This window comes from Phodopus roborovskii, unplaced genomic scaffold, assembly GCF_943737965.1.
Source record: "Phodopus roborovskii unplaced genomic scaffold, PHOROB, whole genome shotgun sequence".
In the NCBI taxonomy this organism is placed as follows: Eukaryota; Metazoa; Chordata; class Mammalia; order Rodentia; family Cricetidae; genus Phodopus; species Phodopus roborovskii.
The window spans coordinates 22,447,822-22,474,345 of NW_026126540.1; the positions used below are offsets into that span (position 1 = coordinate 22,447,822).

At 41.5% G+C, this 26,524-nt stretch overlaps 1 protein-coding gene, 1 non-coding gene and 1 pseudogene across 35 annotated transcripts in view; 2 read left to right on the plus strand and 1 right to left on the minus strand.

Annotated features, from left to right (window-relative positions):
- The window catches only part of LOC127232582 (GON-4-like protein), a 117,379-nt gene that overhangs the window by 63,817 nt on the left and 27,038 nt on the right, over nt 1-26,524 (plus strand). For 11 of the 34 annotated variants that reach the window (XM_051198686.1, XM_051198688.1, XM_051198685.1 and 8 more), the window contains exons 3-13: nt 7,222-7,415; nt 8,046-8,120; nt 8,272-8,322; nt 8,857-8,907; nt 9,848-9,946; nt 11,042-11,161; nt 11,555-11,725; nt 14,123-14,315; nt 20,996-21,097; nt 22,238-22,278; nt 24,840-24,943. In XM_051198686.1, coding sequence (XP_051054643.1) covers nt 7,222-7,415; nt 8,046-8,120; nt 8,272-8,322; nt 8,857-8,907; nt 9,848-9,946; nt 11,042-11,161; nt 11,555-11,725; nt 14,123-14,315; nt 20,996-21,097; nt 22,238-22,278; nt 24,840-24,943 — 1,201 coding nt within the window. The remainder of the gene's footprint in view (nt 1-7,221; nt 7,416-8,045; nt 8,121-8,271; nt 8,323-8,856; nt 8,908-9,847; nt 9,947-11,041; nt 11,162-11,554; nt 11,726-14,122; nt 14,316-20,995; nt 21,098-22,237; nt 22,279-24,839; nt 24,944-26,524) is intronic. The other 23 variants (XM_051198696.1, XM_051198697.1, XM_051198719.1 and 20 more) reach the window with 14 other exon arrangements.
- Nucleotides 5,830-6,578, minus strand: LOC127232589 (14-3-3 protein zeta/delta-like; annotated as a pseudogene).
- On the plus strand, nt 13,572-13,735 carry LOC127233135 (U1 spliceosomal RNA). The gene has a single exon (XR_007835442.1). It is a non-coding gene; the product is annotated as a U1 spliceosomal RNA (small nuclear RNA).

Genomic DNA, 26,524 nt, shown 5'->3' on the forward strand with positions numbered 1-26,524 from the left:
TTGCCAGTGCCGAGAAGAATGACTGCTTTAGCAAGCAGGGACTTTCTTCAAGCTCGCGGAGGTAATGGAGACCCTTATCCAAGTGCCCGACCTTGGTAAGAAGGACCTCTTCTGGAGACCAGACACTACACTACAAGTTAAGAGCAGTTTTTATTCCTCAAGGGGGTAAGCACTGAGCTGTTTCCCTAATTCTTTTCCTTTGTGTCTTATTTTTACTGTATGGGTCTGTTCCCATCATATCCTCTCAAAAGGGACGGTCCTGATGTCTTACTCTTTTTCCACTTTACTGTATGGTTCTGATTTCTCTATGCTCATTAACTGGACTCTTGACCTTAATGGCCTCAGGCTCTGGGTCTGTATTGTAGGCATTTCATCCTTGGGATCAGGTGCATTTAGTAAATTTCTAACTTTCCTGTTCTTTGTGTAATTGAAGGTACAATGGGATTTCTGGTTCCCTGGTGGCAGAATTATTTTGTTTAAAGAGGCTGTCATTGTACATATTTTTCATTTGTATTGTTTATCATTGTATCTTATTTTCCCACCTCTTCATGGGTCCACTGCCCTGACCCCATAGGTAGTTGGCTGTTTTTTGTTTGTTTGTTTTTCCTTGGGACATGGTTTCCCTTGTTTTGGCTGGACCAGAGCCTCAGTAAATTGATGGTGATTTTTGTGTTTGTGTGTGTGCATACATGCACTATACTGAGATCAGAGAACAACTTTTGGGAGATTTGATGACTGATTTCCTTGTTTTTTTTCTCCCAAGTGGTGGGGATTACAAGTTTATGTCATGCTGGGGATTGAACCAAGGGCATGTGCCATTGTGCCTACTTTTTATGTGGGTGTGTGAGATTGAACTCAGGTCCTCAGGCTTATTTGGTAACTACTTAACTCACTGATTATCTCCACAGCTTTCATAGTTGGTTCTATTTAAGATTTCTTTACTTCTATTTTATGGATATGTGTGTGCCTGATGCCCTGAGAGGCCAAGAGTATGTCTGGTTTTTGTGAGCTACCACATGCTGCTGAGAACTGAACTTGGCTTCTAGTGCTCTGAACCACTGAGCCATCCCTGAAGCCCCCAGGTTTTTTTTTTTTTAACTTTTCGATGTAATCTTAATCTTTGATAATTCAAAAAAATCTTTGATAACTACTTGTTTTCAAATTGTAGCAAACTAGAGATACCAGAGAAGGGTTTGCCTTCTTTATATGCTTGTGATAATCTCTCCTAATTTATTAGAATTTTACAGTCAAACTTTCTCTTTTATCTGATGGTATATGTTGTTTTTCTGCTGAGTAAGGATACTTCTCCTGTCCTTTTTTGTCTAAATTCAGAGTAGATGTTTAAATTGACTTGTTCCTTTTTCCTTTCTTGTAGAGCAGATGGTATGATAATGGTACATTATGGTTTTTTGTTTGTTCAAGACAGGGTTTCTTTGTGCAGCCCTGGTTGTCCTGGAACTCACTATGTAGGTCAGGCTGGCCTCCTAGTCAGACATCTGCCTGCCTCTCCCTCTTGATTACTGTATCAAAGGTGTGTGCCACCACTGTCTGGCTGATTCATTATGTTTGTATAGTATTTCACTGGCTATAAAGCACTTGGATAAGTTGTGCTTTGTTTAGTTTGCATAAATTTATAGTGCATGGATGGCCATATTTTACAAAAGAAAACGTTGGAGGCTCCATTAACATGGTAACCTCATTAATTTGTGCAATTGGGACACAAACTTAGGATTCCTGACATATTATCTGGTCTATACAGAGTAACAATTTCACTAGAGTCTAGAATTTAAATGTTTGGCTTTAGTATGTGATTGATAAATGGTGTAGGTTCATTTCCCTGTAATCTAGCTCTTTGAATATTCAGGCTGGAAGATAAGAATCTGAAAGCCATTCTGGGCTAATATCAAGGGCCCTCTGTCAGAAACAAAACAAAAATGTTATTGCTTCTCTGTAGCCCTGTTTGTGTATATGGTTTTTAGTTTGCCTGCCTGCCTCCCTTCTTCCCTGCCTCCCTCCCTCCCTTCTTCCCTGCCTCCCTCCCTCCCTTCTTCCCTGCCTCCTTCCCTCCCTTCTTCCCTGCCTCCCTCCCTCCCTCCCTCTCTCTCTCTCTCTCTCTCTCTCTCTCTCTCTCTCTCTCTCTCTCTCTTTCTTTCTTTCGAGACAGGATTTCTTTATGTAGACCAGGCTGGCCTCAGAACTCACAGAGATCCACCTGCCTCTGCCTCTGAAGTGCTGCCATCAAAGACTTGCCCCACCACCGCCTGGCTTGTATATGTTTTTTTTTTTTTTTTTTTTTTTTTTTTGAGACAGGTTTTCTCTCCTGGAACTAGCTCTTGTAGACCAGGCTGGCCTGGAACTCACAGATATCCACTTGCCTCTGCCTTCTGAGTGCGGGACTAAAGGCTTGTGCCACTACTTCCTGGCTTGTATGTGGTTTTTAAATAGATTTATTTTTACTATTTCTAGTTAATATGTGTAAATGTGTGTTTGTGTGGATTTATGCATGTGAGTGCAAGTGTTCTTGGAGACCCAAGGTGTCACCTTAGTACGGGCAGCTATGAGCCACCTGACATGACATGGGTGGTGAGAATTAAGCCTTAGTCCACTGAAAGAACAGGATGTTCTCTTAACAACTAAGCCATCTCTCTAGCTCTTTTATTTTTTATTTGTTTGGGCTGTATTTTTTTTTACCCTTGTATTTCAAATAGTTCTCTTGTCTGCAGTGAGATTATTGGTATAATCTACCAGTAAGTGTGTCTCTTGTTTGATTTTTAGAAAAAGTCTCATGTAGCTCAGGCTGACCTCGAGCTCCTGATCTTCCTGCCTGTACTTAACAGGTGTTGGGATAATTGGTGTGTAGCATCTTATTCATTGTATTCCTTTTTTTTGGTTAAAGTTTATATATTTTAGAAGTGCTAGTATAGGTCAGTGATCCAGATGTTTGACAAATAGCAAAGCTACACATTCTAATTCTAGACGCTAGTGAAATTGTTACTCCATACAGACCATACATCTCAGAAATCCTATGTTTGTGTCCCAGTTTCACAAATTAACTGTTACCATGGTTATGAAGACTCCAGTGTTTTCTCTTATAATGATGCATATATTCCCACCAGGTGCTGTATGCAAATGGGATGAGATAGAATCTATGTGTGCATGTGCATGTATGCATTTAATGTCTCTTGTGTAGGGAGTAGGGTGAGAGTGCAATGGTGCACTCTGGAGGTGAGAGGGCACTTGGGAGGGATGGCTTCTCCCCTGCCATTGTGTAGGTCCAGGGTCTCTTGTCAAGCACTTTTCCTTGCTGGGCCATCTTACTGGTTGCCCTTATTTTTTATTTTTTATAAATATTTTCCTAAGTCTAACTTACTAATATATTTATCTATGGATTTTTTTTTTAAATTGTACATGATAAACTTTCTTCTTGCATGTGTATCTATGCACCATATGCCTGTAGAGGCCAGATGATGGCATTGGATCCTCCGGATCTGGAGTTACAGGTAGTTGTGAGCCACTATGTGGGTGCTTCTAATTGAATCTTCCTCTAGAAGAGAAGTCAGTGCTTTTAATCACTGTGCCATCTCCCCCCCACCCCCCCCCCACTCTATACAGTGAGATAGGGTCTCACTATATAGGTAGCCCTGGCTAGACTGAAACCTGCTATATAGATGAGGTTGGCCTTTAGCTAGCAGATCTATGTGCCTATTTCTGAGATTAAAGGTACATGGTCAGCATGCCCAGCATGGCAGGGTTTCTTTATGCAGCTCATGCCATTCTCTATGGACTCTATTGGCCTGGAACTTGTAACACTCTGCTTTCTCATCCCAAAGTGTTACAGATTTGCCATCAGATCTAGCAGGGACATTTCTTCTTCATCTGTACAATAGGAAAATGAGTAGTTCCCCACCATCATCACTATTTATTGAGCATTTACAGTGTACTAAGCACAATAGAACATACAGAAAACATTGTCTCTGCTCTTGAGCAGCTTACATTCTAAAAAAAAAAAATACTCCTCTTTAAAAATGCCATTTTTGTTTGGTGTTTTCTGTAAGGTACTGAGGAAATACTTGGTAGGGTGTGAGCTTTGGGTATGACTGAGCCCCATCTTTACTTGAGAGGAAGAAGAAGGATTTTAAAGGGAGACGGTGACAGACCATTTGGAGCAGGATTTCCAGGGAGATAAACACAGGCTCAACCAAGGAGAGCTGGGCTGTAGGAAAGAGGATGAGGGGAGGCTGTGGGATGCAAGCAGAGGAAGTGGGTATCGCAGACACTGAGTGGAGCCAGAAAGGTCATGCGGCCTTTCCCAGATACTGGCCAACGAGTCGGAATGGCTGGTGACAAGACAGTAAAAGGAGAGTGGTCCTGTGCACCCGACAAGTAGAGATAAAGGGCTGGAAATTAAAGGCAGGCCAGAAGAGCATCAAGAAATTCTTAAAAACCAACAGTGATATGGAAGCACAAAACTTAACAGTTAATGTTGCCCAGTGTCACAGTGGGCCAAGAACACTGTGGCTTTCTAAGTTAGAAAATGCCATAGACGCAAAATTTTAAAGGGAACACATTACCTATTGCCAAACAATCTCCCACACACCCCAAGAAAATGAAAGGTCCACACCAAGTTTGGAGTGAGGTGAGAAAGGAGAGCCTAGGTATAGGACATGGTTGAAAATGGTAGTTACATTAGCGTTTTTTGTTGCTGATAAATTTTGCACTGCATTCAAAATTGGTAAAAGCCCATTAGCTGCCAAGAGGGAATAAGGGCACAGTTTCCTTTAGAGAAGTCTCAAAACCAAGACTAATTTACATGAAAAGCTGTAGAGAAAAGTAGTTGAAAAATCCATTCATAAAACTTTTATTCCACCTACATGAACTTTAATACATGTGTTCTTAACAATTATGCTTGGATTGTTCATGAAAATTTCATAAGATATTAAACAAAGCTAGCCATCATCTCAAGTCATTTCCCTGTTAACTATTTTTACAGCACATGCATGTTAGGCAAGTATTAAAAAGAAAAAAAAATCACAAAAGCAAAATACAAAACAAAAATTAAAAAAAAAAAAAATTAAATCCATGGGGTTTTGTTTACCGCTGTGCTTGATACACATGGAGCAGTGAACACCAAGCAATTCCTTTTTACTGCATCTTTAACTTTTACATTTGTTCTTAGATTGCTTAAAACATTTAAATACAAATAAAATGTGTAGCAAAAATAATGAAAGCAAACAGCAGGTAACTTTACAAATAAAAAAAAATTTCTGCCCTTATCAGATTAAATTGGGTCACAACTCTGTCTAAGGACCACTTCCAGAGCTGTGGTCAGAGTGTGCATGCAGAGACACATGATCCGCAAGTGTATCCAAGGGACACATCTGTTTGTACCACAGCATCACAAGTGCTCCAAACCTTAAAGTACCCACAAAACTACACTCTTGACTGGAACTGATTACCCCTTTCATTCCCCACCAGTACAAGCCAGTATGTAGGTAATTTTCTTTGCTTAGACATGGAAGCAGTGTTAACACTGGCCCTTCTAAAAAGCTACAGTGTACCAAGAGTAGAAGTATAACTCGTGTAAAAATTCCACTTCCCCATATTGGTCAGCTCAAGATGAAAACAAGTAACTCCCCAAAGTTAACTGGCTCTACTCCCCTAATATTAAAACATAAAAACTACATGGGAAATATAGAAATTCAAATAGAAGTAACATAAACTTGTCATAAATCATAAACAACAACAAAAAAAACAAAAAACTGTGGGACAGCATGGATGACAAATGGTCTACTGTGTAAATTTTAGAATGAGGCAAAGGTTGGAAGGCTGTTAATTTTTCCCTCCTTCTCCTGCTTCTGCTTGTCTCCTTGGGTATCTGATGTCCACAATGTCAAGTTTTCTCTCAGTAACTGCATTATTAGTGTGCTGTCTTTGTACGACTCTTCACTTACTGTATCAAGTTCAGCAATGGCTTCATCAAAAGCTGTTTTTGCAAGAGAGCAGGCTTTCTCTGGGGAATTCAGAATCTCATAATAGAAGGCAGAGAAGTTAAGGGCCAGACCCACTCTGATAGGATGTGTTGGTTGCATTTCCTTTTTGCTGATTTCAAATGCTTCTTGGTATGCTTGCTGTGACAATTCCTTTCTTGTCAACACCAGCAGCAACCTCAGCCAGGTAATTGTAGTAGTTGTCTTTCAAATAGGATCAAGAATTTTTCCAAAAGAGACAGCACATCATTGCAGATGTCTCTTAATTCAGCCTCAATTTTCTCTCTGTACTCCTGAGCCATCTGCTGCTGCTTCTCGGCACCTTCCGTCTTCTGCTTGATGCTTGAGGCAATCCTCCAGGATGACCGACGGGCTCCTACTTCATTTTTATAAGCAACAGAGAGGAGATTCCTCTCCTTGTTAGATACTCTGCTCCTTGCTGGGTTACACACTTCATGCAGACTGCCATGTCATTGATGTCATTGTACCACTCAGCCTGCTCAGCCAGTTTGGCCTTCTGCACCAGCTCATTTTTATCCATAACTGGGTACTCTGTGTGCGGAGTGGGTGGCAGCACATGGACCCGGCTTGGCAGTGTCCCTGGGCAGTGGTGGTGGTGGCGGCGGCAGTGAGGCTGAGACCAAATAGCTTCTTTCAAATATCAAATAGTTTGTCAATATGTTTTGTGAGTTTTAGGGATTTTTTTTTTTTTCATTTTGTTTTATGTCTTTGGGTTTTGTTTGTTTGAGACAGGGTTACTCCATGTAGCCCTGGTTGTCCTGGAACTCAGTCTGTAGATAAGGCTGGCCTAGAACTCAGAGATCTACCTGCCTCTGCCTCCTGAGTGCTAAGATTAAAGGTGTGTCTCACCATTGCTTGGCTATTGTTAGCTTTTTTTTTTTTCTTTCAAGACAGGATCTCAATATTTAGTTCTGCTTGTTTAGGAACTCACTAATAGACTAGGCTGGCTTTGATCTCAGAGATCCACCTGTCTGTCCCCCTAGCACTGCCATTGAAGGTGTTCGCTACCACACCCAGCTGAGTTTTATGTATTATGACCAGATCTGTAGTACAATTACCACCTCCATAGTAAACCACCATAGCCACATGATGGTGTGTGGTTTTCAAGTCAGACAGCAGGCATGTTGGTTTCCTTCCACTATTAATTTGGGGCAGAGTTCCTAAAGAAGTTGTTTTGGAGATTCTGGTGACTTCCTTCTTGGTTCATTTGCAGAAAGACAAGAGAATGGAGAAAGCGATAGAAGGAAAAAAACTAAAAAGGGTACCAAGAGAAAACGAGATGGAAAGGGTCAAGAACAAGGGACAATGGCCCATGACCTAAAACTGGATGACATGCTGGATCGTACCTTGGAGGATGGTGCTAAGCAGCACAATCTGACAGCAGTCAATGTACGGAACATCCTGCACGTGAGTAATGGGCAGCTACATAGTCAACCTAGAAACTTTGCATCGAGAACAAATAAGTAGACCTGTAACTCCCCTGACTCTGGGTATATGAATTAGCAGTTTTGTTGGTTGAGTGTGACAAAATGTGTTACATCTAAGGATAGCTTTCTCTTTGCACTCAGCACAAGTGAGAAGTCTGAACAGGAGTTGAGATGAACTGCCTGTACCTCCTTCCACTGATTTGATTAATAAGATTCCTAGTCAGAAAAACATCCACAGTAGTTAGTAGTGCTTTGTACATGTGTGAAGAATGCCTTTGAGAGCTAGAAGAAGAGTATTAGCTTATCATGCACAACAGGCAAGATCAAAAATATAATGCCTTTGATACATAATTCTCTTCCACCTCTGTCCTGGATCTGTTATTTCTGTCCCAGTAGTAGCAGGTAATGGATGGGACTATTTGCTGCAACATTGTTTCAAGGTTTGCCTTTCCCTTTTTTATCTTCAGTTGTTTTTCTTGAGTTCAGTTTAAGGATCTAGCTTCTGTTTATTCTCTGCAGAGATCTATGTCTAGTGGCAGTTACATAGAAATGAATATTGTTCAGATGACAGACTCTTGGCATAAAGTGGGATTTCATCTCTCTCCTCTAGGAAGTAATTACAAATGAACATGTTGTAGCGATGATGAAAGCTGCCATCAGTGAGACAGAAGACATGCCACTCTTTGTGAGTAGCCTCTTGTCTCTTTCCATGTCATGGAAACTTTTCAATGTGGGTGGTCATGTAGGAGTTTGTAAATAACTTGACATATCTCAGATTGGAAAAAGCACATTTGGAAGTTTTATTGATTACTTTCTTCATTTATCTCTCTTCTTAGGAGCCAAAGATGACACGCTCTAAACTGAAGGAAGTGGTGGAGAAAGGAGTGGTATGTGTTGTGAGTTTCTCGAGGGAAATAAAATCTTATTCTTGGTTATTCATAGAGAAGAAATACGTCAACAGTTTGGTCTGGGATTGACTTTTGAAGGAATTATGTGTGGGCTGAGGCTCTCAGCTCAATATGAGAAATATATATGGGACTGCAGTGTGAACCACCCTGCCCAGGTTTTCATGCTGTGCCCTGGCATGCGTCAAGGGCAACCCACTTACATCCTGGGTTAGTGCTTTCTTCATTTTCTTCTGTGTAGCTGTTGCAGTTGGTGGTGGTGGGTTGTTTGAGACAGGGTCTCACTCTATGACCCAGGCTGACCTGGAACTTGCAGCACACCTCAGGCTGCTCTTTATCATGTTCTACTCTACCTCTCTCAACCCTGCAAGTGCTGGGTTATAAACCCCACAAATATTTGAGAATGTGATGCTCAGTGACCATTGTTGCTACTTACTAAGTAGTTAGGTCTTTGTGATTAGATTATCAGTAAAAGGAAAAGCAGATACATGTTATAACTGACATTCTTTTTGGTAGGTAATTCCAACTTGGAATATTTCGCCAATTAAGAAAGCCAATGAAATTAAGGTAAACTTGGAAGTCTTGTTACCCTTTTCCCAAAATACTTCATCAGTTTTGAAACCTAACTACTTTGTCTGTATTCACTACTTTGTAGACATGCTTTTTTTTTTTTTTTTTTTTCCTTTTTCTTATTTTATTAGAAGTTTGGGTTTTTCCATTATTACACTAGCCTTTTACCTAATGGAATCATAAAAACCTTGCTGTGACGTTTGATGTGGCTGCACATTAGACTTATAGAATTCTTCCCCCCCAATATATTCACTTCCTTTTCCAAATGTGTGTGACTTATACTTTCCCTCCATCCCTCCCTTTGCTCCTTCCCTCCCTACACCTCTCCCTTTCTTCCTTTCTGCCTTCCTCCCTCCCTTCTTTCCCTCCCTTCTTCCCTCTCCCCTCCTCCCTCCCATCTTTTATCTGCTGCAACCAGAACCTAGAGCCTTATGCATGGAAGCATGTATCTGTCTCTGAGCTTTTTATTCTCCAGCCCTGTTCCATTTCTTTAAAATTATATATATATATATATATATATATATATATATATATATATATTTTATATATATTATATATATACTTTATATATAAAATTTTATATATATTTATATTTGTGATGTATGCAGTGTTCTGCCTGCATGCATCCCTGCAGGCCAGAAGATCTCATTATAGATGTCTGAGAGCTACCATGTTGGCGCTGGGAATTGAATTCAGGACCTCTGAGAGAGCAGCTAGGGCTCTCAACAACTGAGCCCCCCCCCATTCCACTTCTTTCTCTTTGTTATTTATTTATTTACTTATTTTGTGTGTTGAGGGGTGGGAGCACCTGCCATAGCATGTATTGGTTCTTTCCTTCTACCATACTGGTCCTGAGATTGAACTTGGTCATTGGGCTTGTGCCTCTATCTGCTGAGCAATCTTCCTCCTACCCCGGTGTTTTGTATTTCCATTAAAGCAGCCTCCACAGTTTGTGGATATTCACCTAGAAGAAGATGACTCCTCAGATGAAGAGTACCGGCCAGATGAAGAAGAGGAAGATGAGACTGCTGAAGAGGTTAGTGAGTGTTCATTGTTAATGAAGGAAAGAACTGGGCTTGGTAAGGATGGTCTTATTTGGTGACTCGGTATTGTCACCCATTCTATAGAGATGGTTCTCTTTTCTACTAATGTCTTTGCTGTGAGTTGTTTCTCTCCTCTTCAAACTCCCTAAATAATTAGGCTTATGTTGTGGAACACATATAATACAAAGATACAGCATAATTTTAGCACTTGTGAAATGGAGTTAGGAGGGTCAGGAGTTCAGGCTTATCCATAGTATGTTCTAGACTCTGTATTAGACACCAACAGAGTGTAACCTCCCCGCCTTGATGCCTTGGTAGTTATTTACTGTTTTTTTCACTTAAACATGCATGTCTACATACTGTGGTATACTTTGTCTTGTTTTTGAGCTGTATCATTATTTTCCTATTTTGTTTTAGTTTTTGAGAAAAGATCTCAGTGTGTGGCCCTGCTTGACCTGGAATTCCCTGGGTAGATCAGGCTAGCCTCAGACTCAAAGAGATCCTCCTGCCTCTGCTACCTGAATGCTGGGGATGAAGCTATTTGCCTTCACGTTTGGTTAATAACACTTTTTTCAGAAGAGGTCTTCTTTTTCTCCTTCTGTTGTTTTTGTTTTTGTTTTTTGTTAATCCCTCTGATAGTTTATAATGAAGATGAGGCTATAGAAATGATCCCTGCCATCTTTCCCTCCTTAGGCTATTAAGTCATTGAAAATTCATTGTCTTTCTAAAATGTGTGTTATGATTATATTCTTTCTATGGCATAATTATTATGTAAACTATATATTGATGTGTGTATATATACGCATACATCTGTGTGTGGGGTGTGTTGTTTGTGTGTGTGTGCCACCGTTTGCGTGTATAGATCAGAGGACACCCTGGTAAGATTTGATCCTTACCTTCCACCATGAGGATCTTGGGAATGAAAGTCAGGTCGTCAGGCTTGGTCACATACACCTAGTCAAGTGCTGTGCTGTCCTGGCAACCCAAATCCCAAATGACTGCTATTTTGTGACTTATTCTGTTGTGACATTTCGTGCTCCGGACTGAGGTTGGGGCACACACGTGAGCGTGCACTGGGTTTGTTTTAGAGCTTATTGGAAAGTGATGTTGAAAGCACTGCTTCGTCTCCACGCGGAGTGAAGAGATCCAGACTGCGAGCGTCTTCTGAAGTGGCTGAGACAGATGAGGAGAGTGGCATGTTGTCAGAGGTAACCCAGCGTCAGACAAGGGAGACTTTAGACATTTATATGCGCAGTGGCTTCTTTTATAAATGGTGGATTTGCCAATGTTAATGGTGGGTTGTCACCTTTTCAAAGTTCTTGGACTGGAGAGAATGAAGAGCTAAAGTCATGGTCAGAGAAGTTTCCTGAGTTCCGTTAAGGGTCAAATGTGTGCAACCCATGTTTTAAGTACTGTCTTTAAAGCCAAGTAGTGTTCTGTTTGTCTCGCTGAAGTAGGATGAGACCTAGTTAGATCCGTGTGTTGAAATGGCCATTTACCTGTCTCCATCTAGAAAAGAGGAAAACGGCCACATTGACTGCATGCGAAGACCAACTTTCCCTCTCTTGCTTTCTTCCTAACACAGTGTCCTTTTTAACCAGGTTGAGAAAGTCACCACACCTGCTGTTAGGCACATCAGTGCTGAGGTAGTGCCCATGGGGCCCCCACCTCCTCCAAAGCCAAAGCAGACCAGGGATAGCGCTTTCATGGAGAAGTTAAATGCAGTAGATGAGGAGCTGGCTTCTAGTCCTGTCTGCATGGGTTCTTTCCAGGTAAGCACCATGACTCTGAATTGCTGAGATGTTCTGAGTGATGGGTATTTAATTTCTCATTCTCAGATATGGTGATGGAGCTGACAGAACAATTACATTTAAATTTTCCTGTATTTGTTGTGGTATCTTTTGTCTTTGATTCTCTTGCTTAGTTTGTGCTGTTTTTCTCAAGTAAAAAAGGCAGTGTTTCTGTTTCTATTTTTCATTATTATAGCTATTTTGTTAGTTATTAGTTTAATGATGATGATTAATATTAGTTATACTTATAATTAAATTTGTCTTTTGGTGACAGTGTCTCTCCATGTAGTGTTGCCTATAGTGGAACTATCTCTGTCGACCAGCCTGGCCTCAATCTGAGAGATCCTCCTGTCTCTGCCTCCTGAATGTTGAGATTATAGGCGTTCATCACCCAGCCTGGTGTCTTTTTTTTTTTTGTATGTGTGTGTTTTAGAGACCTTGAAGGCCTGGAACTTGATATGTAGGCCTGGCTGGCCATACACATGAGTCTGTCCTCATGCCTTAGCTTCCTAGAATGCTGGAATTATGGGTATGCACCAGCATGCCTGATGGAGAATGGCACTTTCTGAGAAAGGAATAAATTGTGGGACAGTATGTAAAACTGGGAAGATAAGATGGCTATAGTGGCACATGCCTTTAGTCTCAGCTCTAAAACCAAAATTTAAAAAAAGGTAATGTGAAGGAAACCTAAAACATTTCAAAATATTTGGAAGGTACTTTTTGATAAGTGACTTTCCACTATAATAAATTTAAAAAAAATCTTAGAATTCTGATGTTGGACAGATGGTTCAGTGATTAGAAACAGTGATTCCAGGGGTGGTAGTAGTGGTGGTGGTGATGGGTAGTGGTGCACAGCTTTAAACCTAGCACTCAGGAGGCAGAGGCAGGAGGACCTCTGAGTTCCAGGCCATCCTGGTCTACAGAGTGAGTTCCAGGACAGCCAAGAGTACACAGGGATACCCTGTCTTGAGAAAAAAAACAAGACAACAACAAATACTGGGAACCTCAGGTTCAATGCTCAGCAGTCCTGCAGCCACAACTGCCTCAAACTCCCCACACCTTCTTTTGGCCTTTGTTGGCAATGCTTGTAAATGGTAAATGTCACACCTGTAAAATTACCCATGCATGTAAAAATAAAAGTCTCTAAACCGAGGGCTAACAAAAGGGTTCAGCAAGTAAAAATACTTGGCAGCCAAACCTGATTATTGATTACATTTCCCAGAATCTACCGGGTGGAAGATGACTCCCATAAGTTTTGTGACTGTCACATGTTCATCAGTACATGAACAAATGTTCACAATACATAAATGCTCTATAAATTTCCTTGCTGGGCATGCTGATACATGCTTTAGTCCCACAACTGGGGGACTTCATGATGAATTCCAGGTCAAGTAAGGCTATGTGGTAAGACTCTGTCTCAAAAACAAAAATAATCCCCCCAGAAAACCTCACCCCCAAAGTAGAGGACCCAGGTATGGTTCCCAATACCCACATTGTGGTTTACACACATGTAACTTCTGTTCTGGGGTATATACCGCCCTCTTCTGTGGGCTTTGCATACATGTGGTGCACATACATTCGTGCAGGTAACACACACTCACACTAAATCTTTAACAAATTATTTATTTATTCATTTTAAGTGTATGAGTGCTCTGTCTGCATATGTCTTTATGCCAGAAGTGGTTATCAGATCCCACCTTAGATGGTTGTGAGCCACCATGTTGTTGCTAGGAATTCAACTCAGGATCTATGGAAGAGCAGCCAGTGCTCCTAACCTCTGTGCCTTCTCTCCTGCCCCTAAAAAATAAATCTTTTACAAAATGTTATCATACTTAACATGCAGGGGATAAGTCATGATCACAAAGGTGGTTAACTTAAAGCAAGGCTTATCCATTGCACACCGGATGTACTGACCCCTGAGATTTCCCCAAAGCTGGGAAACTTGAGTACATAATTTGTGGTAGTGGGGAACTGTGTTGACACTCTACTCTATAGGTAAACTTAAATATTTATTAAAAAAGAAAAAATTATGCAGATATAAAACTAGATTCAGATGATAGTAAATCCCCATCATTGTAGTTTTGTTTGTTTTTGTTTATTGAAACAGGGTCTCACTGTACAGGCCTGGCTGTTTTGGAATTCTGTATGTAGACCAGCCTGGGTGTGAATTCACAAGAGATCTGCCTGCATCTGCCTCCCAAACGCTGTAATTAAGGGCTTGGGCCACCACACCCAGTTAGAAAGACAGGAAACTACACTGTCTGGAGAAGAGAACTAGGTTTTTAAGTAGGGTGTGTTGCAGAGGGTGGAGTTTGGAGTTTGGAGAATTTGGAAGCTTATTTTCACCTACTGGATGCTTTTTCTTTCTCCTTTGACCAGCCCATGGAGGATAGTCTCATTGCATTCCGAACTCGGTCTAAGATGCCCCTGAAAGATGTTCCTCTGGGCCAACTAGAAGCTGAGCTTCAGGCTCCAGATATCACCCCGGATATGTATGATCCAAATACAGCTGATGATGAGGACTGGAAGGTGTGGCTGGGGGGCCTCTTAAATGATGACGTGGAGAACGAGGGTGAGTGATTTTGTTTGTGTTTATCAACTTCTCAGTTCTACTTTATCTTTAGAGTGGGAAATTTTGTTACAGTTTGGAAGCCTTAATAGTGGGTTCTTGTCTAGGCATGTTAGCTTCGACTTGTCCTTTCAGCTATTTGGGAAGTTGAGGCAGGAAGGTGCTCTAAGACATGAGGCTATCCTGGAGAACATAGCAGCACTTGTCTTAAACAGAAGGATGAGATTGTGGAAGAAAAGTTTGGTTTAGGAGAAGAAAGAGCATGTGACATGATTAATTAGGGAAATGAGCTGTAGGTTTCAGGAAGTAGATAGATGATAATTTCTTTCTTTAAAGCTGCATCATTTGTATGTGTCCATTAGGACACTTACTACATATATGAAGAAAACCAGTGATTAGAGAGGGATGGTCTCCAGATAAGCTCTGCTAACTGAACTTTCTCATACCTAGCAAATAAATGATGTTAGATATGGGACTTTATCAAATTTTTACCATGTATGGATCTGGAGAGATTGCTCAGCAGTTAAAAGTACTGCCTGATTTTTGAGAGGATCTAAGTTAAGATTCCCAGCACCCACATTAAGTGATCACAACCATCCATAGTGCTAGTTCCAGAGGAGCCGTTGACTTTCTTAATCTCCTGGGGCACCAGGCACCTGGTGCACACATTCACATGCAGGCAAAACACTCACACATCAAATAATAATAACTCTTAAAAGTTACTCTGTTTTTAAAACATATGACCTTTTTTTTTCCCTCACAAATTCTTTGTTCCATCTGACCTGCCTATTCTTAAAAGCCAGAATCTTAAAGCTGGGCAGTGTGGGTGCACTTGTTTAATCTCTGCACTTGGGAGGCAGAGGAAGGCAGATCTCTCTGAGTTTCACTCTAGTCTGGTGTACCAAGCAAGTTCCAATACCTCCAGAACTACATAGAGAAGTCATCTCAGAAAACAAAAGAAAAGAAAACAAAATGAACCTTGTTTTATGTGTGTGTGTATGTATGTATTCCATGTGTGCCTTGTGCACAGGGAGGCCAACAGAAGGTTTCCGCCTTATCTGGTGCCCAACATGGGGTGACATGTAACTGACTTCCTATCCCGACCACCTGTTTCCAAATACCTGGCAGTTGCTTCCCAAATAATTGACTCAGAGGCTTAATATAAATTAGAAATGCTCAGCTGCTCAGACTTGTTACTATCTAATTTTTTACACTGAAATTAACTCTAATTTCTATGTATGCTTTGCCACGTGGCTCATGGCTTGTTACTTCATTTTTTACATGTCCTGCTTGCTCTGTGACTGGCTGGCTGGTGTCTGTCCTCAGACTCCACAAATTGCTTGCCATCCTCCTTAGTTTGTTCACACTGCTTATACTTCCTGCCTGGCTACTGGCCAGTCAGTGTTTCATTAAACCAATTGTGACTAATCTTTAAAGTGTACATGAGGATTATTTTACACATTTCTCTTTTTAACATTTTTTAAGATTTTTAAAATTTTATTTTATGTCTATAATTGTTATACCTGTATGTATATATGTATATATGCATGTATATATGTGCACCATATGTATTGCGTGCCATGGGCCCCAAGGACCCAACTGCCCAGAGTCCAAAAGATGGTGTCATGTCATATCCCTTGGAACTGGACTAGGAAATGGTTGTGAGCCACCATGTGGGTACTGGAAGCAGGCCCTCTGCAGTCAGTGCTCTTAACCACTGAGCCATCTCTTCAGTCTCTCTGTCTTTTTTTGTTCAAGTCACCCTCCTTCCTTCAGCAGGGTGTTAACAGTGTTCAGGAGGAGCTAATTTATAGCAGGGTTGAGATGTTGATGTCCTGTTTGGCTGGTAATTGGACACAGCTTCTATCCTGGTTGTCTGTTGGCTACATTATGGTGCCTTTAGCTGCTTGGTCTAGGCACTATGATCAAATTTGAACTGGCAGTGTGGACTAGTCTTGGACCTCGTGGCAATTAAGGCCACAGTCTGACCACTGGCAGTGCTTTGGTGGTGTGGTGTCCTTTGGTGGGAGTGGACTGGATCTGCTGTGTTGGAAAGGGAAGAAGAAGGTCTGGGAGGCAGTGGTAATCCCTGCCAAGCAGCTTCAGAGCTTGGGCAACTTGAGTGAAGGAAGGTCAGAGAAGGGAGCAAAAGTAGCCTAATTGGGTCTCCATGCCTCACAGGTAGGATACCAGGAAATTGGCATTTAAGTCTAAGAGTTCAAGACCAATGTGAGTTATATAATGGGTCCAAACAAAAGGTGTGCATTCCGTGCAGTGGTGGTACATGCCTATGATCCCAGCCATCTACAAGCAGAGGCAGGTGGATCTTTGTGAGTTTGAGGCCAGCCTGGTCTATATAGCCAGTTCCAGGCAGGCTCCAACGCTACATATTGAAACCCCATCTTGTAAAACAAAACAAAAAAAAGTGCATATATTTTTAACAAAAAGGGTACAGTTATTATGAAAATATTAGTGGAGGCTATAAAGCAGATTTCCATTGTTTGTTAAAGGTTTTTAAATTTTTTTATATGTATGTATGTGTGTGTGCATATTGCATGTGGTTATTCATGTACAACATATAAGTGAAGACCACAAGACAAGCAGGGGGTAGTATCGATTGCCTTATATCCCAACACTGGGGAGGCAGATGCAGGCAGATCACTCAGAATTCCTAGCACTCAGGAGGGAGCTGCACACATATATCTGAATTTGAGGCCGTTCTGGTCTACAGAGATAGAGTTCCAGGGCAGCCAGGGCTACACAGAGAAACCCTACCCTGAAAAACCAAAATAAATAAAGTTTTTCGCAGAACAGTTTTCTTTTTTTCCTATTTCTTTTTTTATTTATTTAATTTATTATTTTACATGTCGACCCCAGTTCCCTCTTCCTTCCTCCTTCCCTGCGTCCCTCCCTCTCTTTTACCCTCTCTGCCCTCTCACATGCACCCTGACCACCTCCCCTCCCATCCCCCCCACCCCAATTCCTCATGTAGGGCAATGCCATCCAGGTGTGGTCATGTAGATCTGTCAGGTCATTTGAAGTAGGGACTAGGACTTCTCTCCTGTCTCTAGGTTGAGGGAGTATCCCTCCATGGGGGATGTGTTCGCAAGGTCCTTTTGTGCACCAGGGATACATCCTGGTTCCACTGTCTGAGGTCCCTTAGACTGCCCAGTCCTTCTGGCTGAGACCCATTTTCAAGTGGTCTGAGTCAGTCCCATCCTGGATTCCCAGCTATCAGTCTGGGGGCCCATTAGCTCCTCCTTGTGCAGAACAGTTTTCTTATACACACCAACACCTATATTCCACTAGATATTTTTCCATTGCACATGGCCCATACAGTATATTTTTCTTCCTTCAGTCTTTTTGAGACAGGATTTCACTGTGTAGCTCTGGTCCCCTAGAACTCCATATGTGGCCAGGCTGGCCTCTGTCTCTACCTCCCATGTGCTGGGGTTAGAAGGATGACTTAACATTTTCGGCTATCTTTCTGTTCTTTTGTTTATATATGTATGCATGTTTACTTATTATGTGTATATGATATTCTGTCTGCAGGCTAGAATAGGGCACCAGATTTCATTACAGATAATAGTGAACTACCGTGTGGTTGCTGGGAATTAAAGTCAGGACCTCTAAAACACCAGCTTGCTTTTTTTATTTTCTCCACATTTTTTAAGACAATTTTTCTTTTATTTTTAAGGCTTTTTAATTTTTATTTATTTATTTATTTATTTATTTATTTATTTTTATATGCATTGGTATTTTGCCTGCATGTACATCTGTGTGAGGGTATAAGACCTTGGAGTTAGACAGTTGTGATCTACCATGCAGGTAATAGGAATTGAACACTAGTCCTTTGGAAGATAAGCTAGTGCCCTTAACCACTGAGCCATTTCTGCAGCTCCTATTTTTTATTTTTAAACTAGTTTTTGTTGTTGTTGTTGTTTGTTTGTTTGTTTGTTTTTGTTTTTTAGCCATCTTTCCAGCCCCCCTCTTTTCGTTTTTAATGGATACAATATAGTAAAGAGTATGTTGTTGCCTACCAGGTGGTGGTGGCCCACATCTTTAATCCTAGCACTTGGGAGGCAGAGGCAGGTGGATCACTATGAGTTTGAGGGTAAACTGATCTATAGAGTGAGTTCCAGGATAGCCAGAGCTACACAGAGAATATTTGTCTCAAAAAGCAAAAATGAAAAAAATTATTAAATAATTAAATATATAGACTTTTTCTTTTCTTTCTTTTTTTGAGACAGGGTTTCTCTGTGTGATAATCCTAGCTGTCCTGGAACTCACTTTGTAAACCAGGCCTCTACCTCTTGATTGCTAGGATTGATGGTAATCTTTGTTTTTCTTCTAGGTTTCAACCACACTTTAGGTTCTCAATAGTAGCATGTAAGTGATGAGCACACTCTTTTGTACTTAGATACTACCTTTCTCATGCATATACTGAGTATTGGAGTAATGCTTATATATTCACATTTTTCTGTATATATTTTTGTCGTGCTATGACATCATAAATATCTATATTGATGTCTTAAGAGTATATGTGTAGTTGAAATCAAACCCCAAAACTTTGTACTTGTTAAGAAAATGTTACAACATTGAACTGCATCCTCAGCCCCAGATGTCACAGTTACAGGGATCAGTAGGCTCAGCAAGAAACCACCAAATACAGCCACTCTGTGGAGAGAAACAACAGTTTTCATGGATAAAACCTGCCGGGCCTCCTCTGAGGAGAGTAGAGGGCAGTGCAAAAGCTTGTGTTTAGAGGAGCATATGATGAGGGAGGAGGGCACAGCTCAGCCACTAGAACAGCCCTGGGCTCAGTCAGACAGAGGAAGGAGGTGCTCCAGACATGTCAGACCTTCAGTGCTGATTAAGGGCTACTGAGAAGTGCTTTAGCATTCTGTTTCCTAGCAACACCAAACACAGGTGGGACCTGGACCATCACCCTAAAATATTGCTAATCAGCAGTGCAATTTGGGAGCCTGCCTTGGGGACCTAACACAGAGTCCTTTCCTAATTGTTGGGAATTTGTCTCCTTCCTTTTTCCACTACAATATCAAGGTACAAATAGCCTTTACATGAATGTCTGTTTGGGGCCATTGAGATGACTCTGGGTAAAGGTACTTGTTGCAGTCCTGGCTACCTGTGTTCCATCTCCAGAACACACATGGTAGAAGGAGAGAACCATCTTCTGCAGATTATCCACAGATCTTGACATGTGTGTGCCATGCTATATTGACACCTCACACATAATAAAATTTGAAAAGCAGAAGAAAAAAGTGTTGTTGTTATGAGACAAACTAGTCAGAGTGTTTCAAGTTGAGGAGCCTGGCTCAGAGGAGAAAATAGTTACGACAACAAGTAAGCATGTTAAGTAATATATACACAACATTGGAGGGAGAAATATTACCTAAAAATCAGGGAAGGTGGGCATTCCTGAAACATGGCTGCAATCTGTTTTTCTGTTTTGTTTTGTGTTTTGAAGACAGAGTTTTTCTGTGTAGCTTTGGAGCCTAAGCTCTGTAGACCAGGCTGGGCTCGAACTCAAAGACATTCATCTGCTTCTGCCTCTCAAGTAATGGCATTAAAGGCATGTGTCAACACTGCCTGCAATCTTAACACTTGGAAGGCTATGTAGGAGGATCCTAACCTTGAGGCTGACCAGGGCTACATAATGACTTCTAGGCTGGCTTGGGTAAATTAATATGACCCTGCCTCAAAGAACAGAAAGAATAAAGCCAAGATCAATGAGATGAGATGGTTCTGTGTAAAGATGATTGCTGCCCAGCGCAATAACCCCAGTTGTGTCCTAGGACTCACATGGTGGTAGAAGAGAATCATCTTCTATAAGATGTTCTCTGAGCCCCACATGAAAGCTGTCTTAATAACTGTTCTATTGCTCTGAAGAGACATCTTAACAAAGGCAACTTATGAAAAAAAGTGCTCAATTGGGATCTTGTTTACAGTTGTAGATGGGGAATCCATGAGCATCATAGTAGAGAACGGTAGTCATCAGGCAGTCATTGCACAGGATTAGTAGCTGAGAAATTATATCTTATCTGAAAATTGGAGGTAGAGAGAGTGGGCCTGGGGTGAGCTTTTGAAACCTTAAAGTTGAACCCCAGTGACATACTGGCTCCAGTGAGGCCACAGCTCCTAATCATTGTCCAAAACAGTTGCATCAGCCGGGAAGCAAACATTGAAAACTATGAGCCCATGAGTGCCACTCTCATTCAAACTACCACACATGCCAAGGCTTCGGCACACACGTGTACACAAATAAGTTCAGTACAATAAAAGTGAATATCTATTCTCATTGGAAGATTTTTTAATTTCAAAGGTTCAAAGTTGAGGTCTGGGCATGGTAATACCATGGTGCAATCCCATAATCTTCTAATTTAGGAAACAGAAGCAGGCAGATCTGTGGGTTTGAGGGCAGGCTGGTTTACTTAGTGAGTCCTAGGTCAACTAGAGATACACAGTGAGACTCTGTCTCAAAAAGCCAAAGGAAGAGAGAGAGAAACACACACACACACACACACACACACACACACACACACACACACACCTACCTACCTACCTACCTACCTACCTACCTACCTACCTACCTACCTTGCCTGGGGGGAATAAAAGAGGTAGAGATTGAAAAACTATCTACTATCTAAAATATTTCCCCCTAGATGAAGCAGATGATGATGATGATCCAGAATATAACTTCCTGGAAGATCTTGATGAACCAGACACAGAGGATTTCCGCACTGACCGGGCAGTAAGAATCACTAGTAAGTTAGTTTGTTCACAGTTGTCTTTTCCCTATGTCTTTGTTTACTCTGTAGATGTTTTGGAAGCTGATGGTTAATTCAGATTTAGACAATTGAGTTTCATTTGTTTATTTTCACAATTATTTAAATATATAGCTGCTATTTACTTGTATAACTTATAATCCTATTTGGCATTTACTATTTAGCAAAGGTTGTATTATAGTTAGTTCTTTCTTTTTTTTCCCCCAAGACATGGTTTCTCTGGGTAAGATCCCTGGCTGTCCTGGAACTTACTTTGTAGACCAGGCTGTCCTTAAACTCAGAGATCTGCTTTCTGTCTCCCAACTGCTGGGATTAAAGAAGTGTACCACCACTGCCAAAATGAATGTGGACCTGGCCTCTGCCTGGCAGACAATGGGTCTAATAAGTGATAGGTGCTGTGTAGGTTGTTTAGGAATGCCACACTGTTGAAAGAGGTTATCCTTCTTTGAAAGTCTTAAGAAAGGATTCAGAAGATGAGATATTTTAGCTACTGAGGTAGGATTAAGAGATTTGTAGTGAAAAGGGACGGAACAGAAAAGGCCTAATGCAAACAGAAGAGATCCACTAGCTGGAGAGACTAGCTCTATCTATCTTGTTGGTCCCAGGGATCAAACTCAGATCCTTAAACTTGGTGGCTGTTACCTTTACACACTTAAAAAGGGCAACATTTATTTTACTGTTTAATCACCTAGCTCTCCAAGTCCATGTCTGTTCATCTTCTTGTTTTGCTTTTGAAGCAGAATCTCATTGTTTAGCCATAGTTTGCTGCTGACTTAAGTAGCTGGTGTGGTATTGACTTTCAACAGCTATGTTACATCACCTTCCTGAAAATTGCTTTTATTATAAGATCACTGGACATTTTCTGTATATCTTTCCATTAGAATTTAAACTTGATGAAAATAAACTTCTGTCTTTTATCGTTTTGTGAATCCTAAGCATCTTGAATAGGAATTGAAGCATAGTCGGTGTTTCATAACTGTCTGAGTTACTGCTTGAAGAATGGATATGAGCATTTGTTCAGATGCCTTGGGAGAAATAGCATACATTCTCTCCCTAGATGTCTTCCTTACTGCAGAATGAAACTAAGTTCTACTAACATCCTTCTTTGCCTTTTCTCAGAAAAAGAAGTGAACGGGCTGATGGAGGAGCTATTTGAAACTGTGAGTAATGCTTTTTGAGTGAGTAGCTTGGTGAAATTCTTTAGTAAGCTCTATCCTCTGCTGTTAGGGATTTTCACTCCAGCAGAATGGTCTGGCTGTGTCAGAGCCACCGAGAGTACAATGGCCAGGGAATTCTGACTCTTGATTATCCACATGTAGTTAAGCCTTTATTATCCATGGCTATTTCTAGGGGCCTATGGTTGCAGACTCTCATTTGGACAGTGACCATAGAGACATGGTTTTCACAAAATGGTCTCTTGATTTTAGGTTATGTTTGCGATGAAGGGGAAGTTTGTTTAGCTCAGCAAAGTTTGCCCTCATAGAGAGTGGAGTGGGTACTCCCAAAGGGGAGTAGCAGGTAAATGTGTCTGTTTAAAGGTATTTGGGTGTGTGAGGAAACTGGAGAGATGGCTCAGCGTTTAAGAGGACTGCTGTTTTTGCAGAGGATCCAGTGTGCAGTGGTTTACAGCTACCTGTGATTCTAGCTTCAGAGCATCAGACACCCCATCTGCATCTGGCCTTCATGGATACCCCCTTTACTCTCTGTCTCTCTGTCTCTGTCTCTCTGTCTTCCCAGCTCTGGTGTGCACAGAGAAGCTGGTCCCTGGATCTCATGACAGCAGATTTAAAAAGCGATTTAGGAGTGGCTGGGTGGTAGGGTGGGTAGCTGGGTGCTGTGAAGGTGGAAGGACCCATCCTGGGCTGCAGAGCCAGCTCAATGATCCATGAGACTGGTCCCTGGCAGGCAGAGCAGGCTACTAAGCAGCAGGGTGCCACGTGGCTCCGCCCACAGCTTCAGCAGTGCTTGTGATGGCCTTGGCCCCAATCAAGGAGAAGTTGTTTGAAGGGGCGACCAGGAAAAAGGTAAAGGACAAGAAGGGTGTGTGGTTTGAAGTTCCTGGTACGTTTACCCGTACATGTTCTAAGACCCACCTGCCTGTGTTTGTGGAGCAAGGTGGGGCTCCAAAGGGGTGTATGTGGTATCATGTCTGAGTGCCAGAGATGTCTTTGTGATGGAAGAGTGGGGTCGAGCCCACAGGGCAAGGTTTGGCTCTTGGCTGACCACACTGGGGCCTTTGGGAAGCAGACAGATTTGTTACTGGATGATCCTTTGATGTCCCTTGTTGGGAATCATGGCTGTAGAAGTTCTCCATGGTGATAGGCAATGGCATAGTAAAGGCCCTGAATGTGGAGCCAGGGCCTCAGCTACAGCCTGGCTTCCAGAACCTTTCACATCTTTGAGGCCCTGCCAGATGAAAGCCCTCAGTTCCTCCCATCTCCCCCACCTAGCTCTGGGCTGAGTGGCCCAGCACCTCCTTACCTGGGCTATTTAACTATTGACCATACTTCTGCAATAAACAGTGTGGTTTGTGTCAGAAAAGGAAAGAAAGGAGGCAGTGATTGAGGAAGATAGCCTGCCTCACACTCTGATCTCTCCATTCCCATTAATACCCATATACACACATATACCACAAACCAAGATATTTCTGTGGGAGAGAATGGTGTTTTGGGTTATCTCTTCTCTCTCAGTTCATGTTACAAGTCTACCATTTGAAAGAGTTCTTTTTGAGTATATTAGCCATTGCTAATATGGGGCCTTGAGTCTCCTGAAGTGAGATTAGCTCCATTATAGCTCTGGTTTTTACAGAAGTGGTTTATTTTAATTATTTTTAATTTCTTGAGATTATAATAAAATTACTTCATATCACCCTTCCTGTTCCTCTCTTTAAACCTTCCTGCAGAACCCTCTTTGTTCTCCTGCAAATTCATGTCCTCTGTTTTCATGTCCTAATAGTTTTTATGTGTGTGTATATACACACACAAACATATATATATGTGTACATATATATATATGTTCGTAAATACCTAAGTACAACCTGTTCAGTGTCTGTAATATTAGTTGTGTATGTTTTTAGGGTTGACCATCTGGTATTGGATAGCCAGTGGCTGTGCTCTTCTCTGGAGAAGACTATTTCTCCCAGTCCCAGCACTCCTTAGCAATCTGTAGTTCTTTGTGTAAGGTTGAGGCCTCTTGGCCTTTCACCTGCTCATGCTAGCATGCCTGTGCTGTCCTTGTTCCTCTGGCTCTCTCAGTCTCTCCTGTCTCTCTTCCACAGTGTTCCCTGAGGCTTAGGTGCAGGAGTGTTTGTAGGTGAACCCTTTGTGATTGGGCTCCACAACTCTGCATTTTGAGAACAGTGGAAATATTATTTCCTATGTGAATGAGTGTTTTCCCTGTATGTCTGTCTGTATACCTCATGCCTGGTGCCTGTGAAGGTCAGAAGAGGGCATTGGATTCCCTGGACTGGAGTTACAGGTGGTTTGTGCTACCATGTCAGTACTGGGACTTGAATCTGGGTCCTAAGTAAGAACAAGTGTTCTTAACCCCTGAACCAACTCCCCCAAAGGGTCTCTTTTGTATCCCAACATTATTAAAGTTCCTAAGTTCTATAGTTTATTAATACTTAGTATCCCTAGAGTGGCTCATGTAAGGACCATTTTCTCAAAAAACAAACAAACAAACAAACAAACAAAAAAGCCTCCTGTTCTTTTGCCCACAGTTCCAAGATGAAATGGGATTCTCCAATATGGAAGAAGATGGCCCAGAGGAAGAGGAGCGTGTATCAGAGTCTCGACCTAACTTCAACACCCCTCAAACCCTGAGGTATGTTGGCTGAGATGTAGCGGGAAGGGATAATGTGTTTCTGAAGAGGCTTGATATTTTTTTTTGTTTCGTTTTGTTTTGTTTTATAAATTATTTTTCATCTTCCCTCAGCCTCTTGTTTAGGGTGAGGAGTCCTGGATGTGAGTTAGTTAACAGCAAACAAATAAGGCGGTCTCCCTGTTATGGGGCAGTACAGCTGTAGACAAAGCTGTGTCTGTTTGGGAAGGGAGAAAAATCAAAGCTGGCCCCAAGGGCATCCTTTCCATGCGAGTGGTGCTGGAGAGGTGTGTCACGCTTCACAAGGCCAGCCACAGAAACACCCCACTGTGGTGTTTAGATGTCACGTGTGTTCATTGTTTGTCTATAACATGTGACTTGTCACTTGGGCATTGTTGAGCAAGCCATGAGTGCCTGCTCTGATGTGGCAGGAGCCAGAAACATGCCTTTTTCTGAAAAGTTACTAATGATTGATAAAGTGTGATGTACTTATCTACGACTACTTCCTGCTTAAATTGGGGCATTGTTGTTGGGGACCCAAGAATGTTGGCATGCTGTCTAGGTTGTACGGTATCTTCTGGAGTTAGGGAGGTACAGCCTTAGTTGTAGCATTAAGTGAGCCTGGACTGCCTGGGACAAGATGCTTAGGAACTGCCTTGGATGCAGATTCTGGTCAGGTCCTTGTGCATCAGTAGTTTATTTGAAATCTGGTGGTACAGATAGACTCGGGAGAGAAGGTTAAGGAAAAATTTTTGTTCAGGATGTACATTTGAAACTTTCAAGCCCACAAGTTAGTTGTTGGGGGAGGGGAGGCCTAAGACCTGGGGAGAAAGTTCCTAATCTCAAGAATAGGCAGAGGTGGAGGTGGATTCAAGTAATGTTCCTGAACTGTACAAGAACTGTTTAAGTTTGCATAAAGAGATGAAAGTTTCAGATATGTTAGCATTACCACTGCTGGTAACATGTAGTGAAATCCACATTACAGAAAAGGCAAGAGACTCATGCCTTTGAGTCACAGTAGAAGCTTGGTACTCAAAGTGTTTCTGGGTTAAAAGCATCAACACTCTTCCCAGAGGGTTGCATATATAGAGTGGACAGTGATGTTTTTAGCACGGTGGAAAGCACTTTTATGTCTGTACTTAGAAGCAGAGGGAATTAAAAATATTTTTAAATAATTTATCTTTTCTTATTTTATGTACATTGGTGTTTTGCCTGCATGTATGTCTGTGTGAGGGTGTCAGACAGCTGTGAGCTGCCATGTAGGTGCTGGGAATCGAACCCGGATCCTCTGGAAGAGCAGTCAGTGCTTGCTCTTAACTGTTGATTACTCTCTCCAGCTTCATGGGTTTTTTAAAATTTGAACTGGTGACTTGGATAATAAGTAGCAGTGCTTTAAAAGGCCCAGACTAAGAACACATCAGAACTCCATTGATTAATGTTAAATATCTCATCTTTTGAAGTCTTAATGTAAGCACAGAGGGAAAGATCTCTGGAACAGTTTTCATTTTGTTTAATGTGCTTTAAATCACTTTCTTAGATCTTTCCAGCTTATGTTTACACACCTTAAAATACTTCTTTAGATTT